At 41.1% G+C, this 5,847-nt stretch overlaps 1 protein-coding gene across 2 annotated transcripts in view; it reads left to right on the forward strand.

The window, feature by feature from the left end:
• Window positions 1–5,847, forward strand: part of myoz1b (myozenin 1b) — a 9,439-nt gene extending 3,592 nt beyond the window's left edge. The window contains exons 3-6 of one of the 2 annotated variants that reach the window (XM_035665207.1): window positions 3,523–3,689; window positions 3,771–3,837; window positions 3,935–4,118; window positions 4,936–5,847. In XM_035665207.1, coding sequence (XP_035521100.1) covers window positions 3,523–3,689; window positions 3,771–3,837; window positions 3,935–4,118; window positions 4,936–5,170 — 653 coding nt within the window. In that variant the 3' untranslated portion in view covers window positions 5,171–5,847. Of the gene's footprint in view, window positions 1–3,522; window positions 3,690–3,767; window positions 3,838–3,934; window positions 4,119–4,935 lie in introns of both variants that reach the window. The other variant, XM_035665199.1, reaches the window with a different exon arrangement.

Here is a 5,847-nt window from a genome sequence, read left to right on the forward strand (position 1 = left end):
ATGGTAAAACACACACACACTCACACACACACACACACACACACACACACACGAACAGCATACCCACCACATATTCACACACGGCATGAAACATTTTGCTGCCCATCTTCATCCTCATTCCTCGAAGACCTTCCTCTATCTCCCGTGTGATCTGATTATCCAGCCCAGTAAATGTCAAATCCATTTGTAGGTTTTGCTCTGTGGTGTCTGCTATCTGTCTGTGTGTGTAAATTGAACTGCGTGGGTGTAAGTCATTGCATGTGGTCTTCTAATACTACAATTAAATGAAGAGAGAAGGAACACAGACACATACACACACACACACACACACACACAGTAGTTCCAAGCAGTAACACAATATCTAACATGCATGTGGCATCTCCTGCAGGGATGTGTGGGTCATTATCAGATGGCAGAGCAGCCACAAATCTGTCACCATTAGAGGCAACTCAAAATACCAGACGGTGATTCAGCTCCCACTATATCTGTCTGAGGCTGAGAATGAGCACCGACAGAACTAGAATCAATGCAGCTTGTAAGAAAGTGACAAATACTTTTAATATCTTGGCTTTAAATCCACAAATGCAAAATGTATTTGTTTGTTATTTGAGCAACATCTTGACATCTAAGGAGTGGAGTAGTGATTGAATATATTTATGCTACACTTTGTTTATATGGTAACTGTGGTTCTCTTTGCTTTGTGCAGCTACATAAGCACCAATGTTTTCTTCCAAAAATCACTTCCTGTGCAACAGATTTGTTTTTTATGGCCTTTAATTTGTTTTATTGGATGGTGACAGCTGTAGATAGACAGGGAAGGTGGGTAGAGAGAGAGGGGATGACACGCAGCAAAGGGCCGCAGGTTGGATTCAAACCCGGGCCGCTGCAGCAACTCCGTACATGGGTCGCCAGTTCTACCGACTGAGCTAACCAGGCGCCCACACCAGATGTTTTATGTACTGTAAGAAAAGAAGCACCAGAAACGTGTTTAATGCATTGCACAATTGTACAATTGTCACTGTTCTATATTAAACTATTAAACAGTATATGATGTTGTAATACACTCCACATAAAGTAGCACCAACAATGAAATGCTGCTTAGAAATCAACGCATAAATAATCCAATATAATTATAATATAATGATCAAATAAAATATAACACTCACAGGGGGCATTTTTCTGCATAATGAGTCATTTCAGATTTGATACTTTAATCACAATATGCTGTAAATATGTCTGTACTTTTACCTCAGTACATTCCATTGCTATTACAGCACTACAGAATCTGGAACTAAAAATTAAAAAATTCAACAGAAAAATCTAAAATTTTGGTAGTTAAAACAACAAATACTGTATAAAATCACTATTTTTAGCTGCATTGGTGGCATAGCTCTGGGAATGGCGATGTTTGTTGGTTGGTCAGGTGTTCCCCCACTTTGGTCGAGGCTGAAATATTTCTTCTGGATGGATTACCATGACATTTCTGTGCAGACATTTAGTTGCCACGAGGATGAACTTTAATAATTCTGGTGATTCCAACTTTTCCTCATCACCACCATGAGTTTGATATTTTTGGTTGCAACAACTGTTGAATGGATTGCTGAGAAATTTGGTAGATAATATATTCATGTCCCCCTCAGGATGACTTGCAATAATGTTTGTGATAAAATGCCACCATCAGTTCACAGTTTCAGCATGCTGACATTTAGCTCAAAGCACCGCTGTGCCTTAATGGCGCCTCACAGAGCTGCTAGCATGGCTGTAGACTCTTTGTTAATATGTTTAGTTTTCTTTCAGCAGCAAAACTGACATTTATTACTTGTTGCATAATGCATTACTTTTATAAACACCAACCAATGTATTATCTGTCAATCTCTGAGCATGCAATCTGTAAATGTCGGTGCTTATAGCTGTCATTCAACTATCTGTTGATGTCTTTTCTCTGTTGGTGTCCTTTGCTGGTTTACCACTCTACCACTTCCCTCTGCCATCACATCTGCAGCCACATCTGTATCTTTCCATCAGTTTGTTTTCAGTCAGTCATTCAGGAGCTTATCCTGCTTATCCCTTATTTTCCTCCAGTTAATGCCCACTCATCCATCCATCATCCCCGCCGCTATCTCGTCCTGTCGTTTGTCCCATGCCTCTGTCCGTCTGCATGTCGCCCGTCTGTCCACCTCCTGCCTCTGTCAGTCTGTCCAATTTCCTCCCAGTCAGCAGCCAACTCCAGTTTCACATTCTTCTGAATTAACACTCTAATCAATATCCCCATGGGAGAGCTCGCTCTGCTCAGCAGCCTCAATTCCTCTCTCTCTTTCTCTCTCTCTCTCACACACACACACACTTAACACACACCCACTTGCACAAGTCTGATTTATGAGGTACTGCTAACAGCTCTCCGCAGCATTGCAATGCCAACTCCCCGCTTTATAGATGTGTTCGTGCATGTGTGTGTGTTGGTTTATGGCTGGACTCCAGGTGTTATGAGTGATATCTGAGTGTATGTGGTGGATGAGAAGAGTGTTTTATGAGGAGCTCTGTGGAGCAGTAAAATTCATCAGATCTCTCCATCACTGAAAGAGAAGAGGAGAACGTGAGGGAGGCAGTGTGTAATAAGGATTTCCCTCCATAAACAGTTCCACCATAGAACCTGCTGTGGCATTTCCCCAGTGCCCTTTTCTTTCATATTGCTTTGACCTACTAACCCCTACAACTCCCCTGGTTTCACACTCGCCTCCTTTAATGCCGCACAACTGGCTTTGACTCTAATTCATCACAACAAGGATAGTATGGAATACATCCTTCATTTTAATATCAGACATGTAGTGGAAGGTAAACCCTCGTTTTAATTTGCCAAATGGATTTAGCTGATAAGAGAGATCACATTTTAGAGAGTGTATACCACCTCCGCCAAGGCTTTAATGACAAAAAACGCTTAAAAGATATTAGGCTGCATTGTGATAAATCATCATGGGATACATGAGCCAGTTCATGAGAAAATGTTTTAAAAATGATAATATTAACAATTAGCACATATTCTTCTAAATTCTAAACATATTCTAAAATAAAAGTTTCACATTTTAGGAATTATGCTTTTTTATTTTTACCTCCAGAACATGGGAGTTGCTGGTCTACCGCTGCCTGTATCAGTTCGTTTGTGTGACTTTGTGTGACTTTGGTGTTGTTAATCCTTTAAAACACCAAACAAAAACAGCAAAAACAGACTTTCATAGACTGAAACAAGAGAAGACAACTTTTTATTGGAGCCTGTCCGAATTTCCCTTTTTCACATGATTACCCTCCTGACTTTCTACTTTTTAAAATGACACAGGAATATTAAATCTGTTTTATATTAAACTATATTGTCACACATGCATTATCAAACAGGAATATACATTTCTATATAAATAAATATTTAATCCAAATTGCACTTTTCTCAATTTGCCTTCTACCTCTTCTATGCATCCACCTACCTGCAATTACATTATTATTATTCATTGTGTCCTCTTCCTCTTCTGTCAGATGATGAGTCAGACCCAGAGGCATCTGAGTTTGACCTGGGCACCAAGATCAAGACACCCAAGGACGTGATGCTGGAGGAGCTCTCCCTGCTCAGTAACAAGGGCTCCAAGATGTTCAAGATGAGGCAGCAGAGAGTTGAGAAGTTCATCGTGACCAACGAGAACGCGGTAGGACGGAAGAAGAAAAGGGGAATGTGTGGGTATGTGTGTACTGATCAGACTACATCTTCCTCTTTTGTCTTCTAGCAGAACCTCCATAACCTGTTCATGACCCCTCCCCCAATTCCACCAAAGCCTGAGATGCCGAAGGAAGAAGGTAGGTAATATTTTCTGTCCCTTTTCAGTATTTAATATGCATTCTTTGTGTTAAGATTTAACCTCTCCCTATTTTTCTTCCCTGTCCTGTGTCTCAGTGGTGGAGGAGAAAGTGGATAAGGAGACGGAGAGGAAGAGGAAGGTGGAGTATGTACCCACCTACGTATCACCATGGGAACGGGCCATGAAGGGCAACGAGGAGCTGACAGCCACCTTGAAGGCCTGCATGCCGGGACCCATCCACATGCACCCAGAACTGCCTATGTACAAGAGCTTCAACAGGTAGACTCTGAATTAATTTATCGTTTTTTCACTTAATCTTTCAGCTGATAAAGTGTCAGAAACAATGGTGCCTTAATAATGTAGTTTTTGGACTTTTATACACTACATTGTAGCTTTGAAGTACCATAGCCCCAGGTGACCACCAGCCTGTAACCCAAATATATTCAGTTACAAGGATGTAAAACATAGAAAAGTCCTCACATTTGAGAAACTGGACAATTGACATTTTTTTTGTGTTGTTACATGTACACATACATGCAACTATACACACAGGTTTTTCTTCTGAGTAAAAGGAGTTATTTTGCGTCTCTTTCTGGATGTTTTGCATCAATGTGTAGTCGTTTTGACTCTCTTGTTGGTCATTTTGTGTGTCTTTGTAGTTGTTTTGTGTCTCTTTGTAGTAGTTTTGCATCTCCTTGTGGTTGTTTTGTGTAGTAGTTTGTACTTGTGTAGTAGTAGTAGTAGTTTGATTGACTCTGACTGACACTTTATACAGAGGCGCTGGCAGAGGGGCCCCTTTCTTCTTGGGCCTTGTTTCTAGTAGCCCTAAATGGACAAACCAAAAACTGGCTTTAGGTCGGACGCTTTGTGTTTTTTTGCGAGTTTCACTGCAACTGTAGTTTATGTTTCACGCTCAGCAGGAGAGGGTGAGCCGAATCGGTTACAGTCTGCAACTACATCACTAGATGCCACTTAATCCTTCACAGTGTTTAAGCAAACAAATATGAAAGTCCTATTAAATAAATCTTTCTTATACTCGTTACCTGTTGCCTTGTCTCTTGGCAGCTTCGTATTAATACATCTTTTCTCCCCCCAGGACAGCGCTACCATTCGGCGGGTACGACAAGGCAACCAAGATGCTGACCTTTGAACTCCCAGAGATCAACATTGCCGACGAGGAGCAGGAGCCTCTGCCAAGCTTGCAGGCCGACATCTGCTCACGCCCCTCGTTCAACCGCACGCCCATCGGCTGGGTCTGCAGTGAGGACAACTCACACATCCACATGGACCTGGACACCATGCCCTTCGATGGAGAGACAGATGACCTGTGAACACGCATGCACACACAAGTATATTTACAGTACAGGTAGCCTGAAACACACACATCAAACTGGAACTCATAAACACACACACATACACCCTAACATGAGTGTATACACGAGAGCATTAGGCACAGTTCATAATTTACACCACATACACTGACAACATAAACACTGTTGGAACTGCCGAGGCTCCTGTGAACTTACGTTGAAATGTACTTTAAATACACGGAATCGAAATGAACAAAAATAATTTAAAACTGACTTGAAATGATTTAAAAAGTTTCTCCCCCTCTCCTGTGTGCATTCTTATCTTTTCCTCCCGTAACTATGATTGAGTCTTACTATGATTTTGCATACTGTGAGCTAAAGCGCGACCTGTGGGAATAGATATAGATAAGCACTCTGCACTCTTGTATTTATGCAATAAAGTTCCCCATTTACAGAATGTCTGTCTGCTTCTCATGTCAACCCTGCATGTGCTAGTCCAGGAGAACTGTTATTAAAAGGGACAATATCAGATTTTTGACAAAATAATCTCAATGCAACGTCCACTTACACACTCTTTCTGGAGCTTTCAACCAGTTTTCAGCAGAATATAAGCAGTAAATAGTGTTTTCACTAATGTATAATCACCTTATATTCAGGTGATTATTATTGTTGTGTTGCAATTTCAGTCGGGGGCCCTT

Source organism: Morone saxatilis, unplaced genomic scaffold (assembly GCF_004916995.1).
Source record: "Morone saxatilis isolate NCDOM2014 unplaced genomic scaffold, NCSU_SB_2.0 Contig1, whole genome shotgun sequence".
NCBI classification, from domain to species: domain Eukaryota; kingdom Metazoa; phylum Chordata; class Actinopteri; family Moronidae; genus Morone; species Morone saxatilis.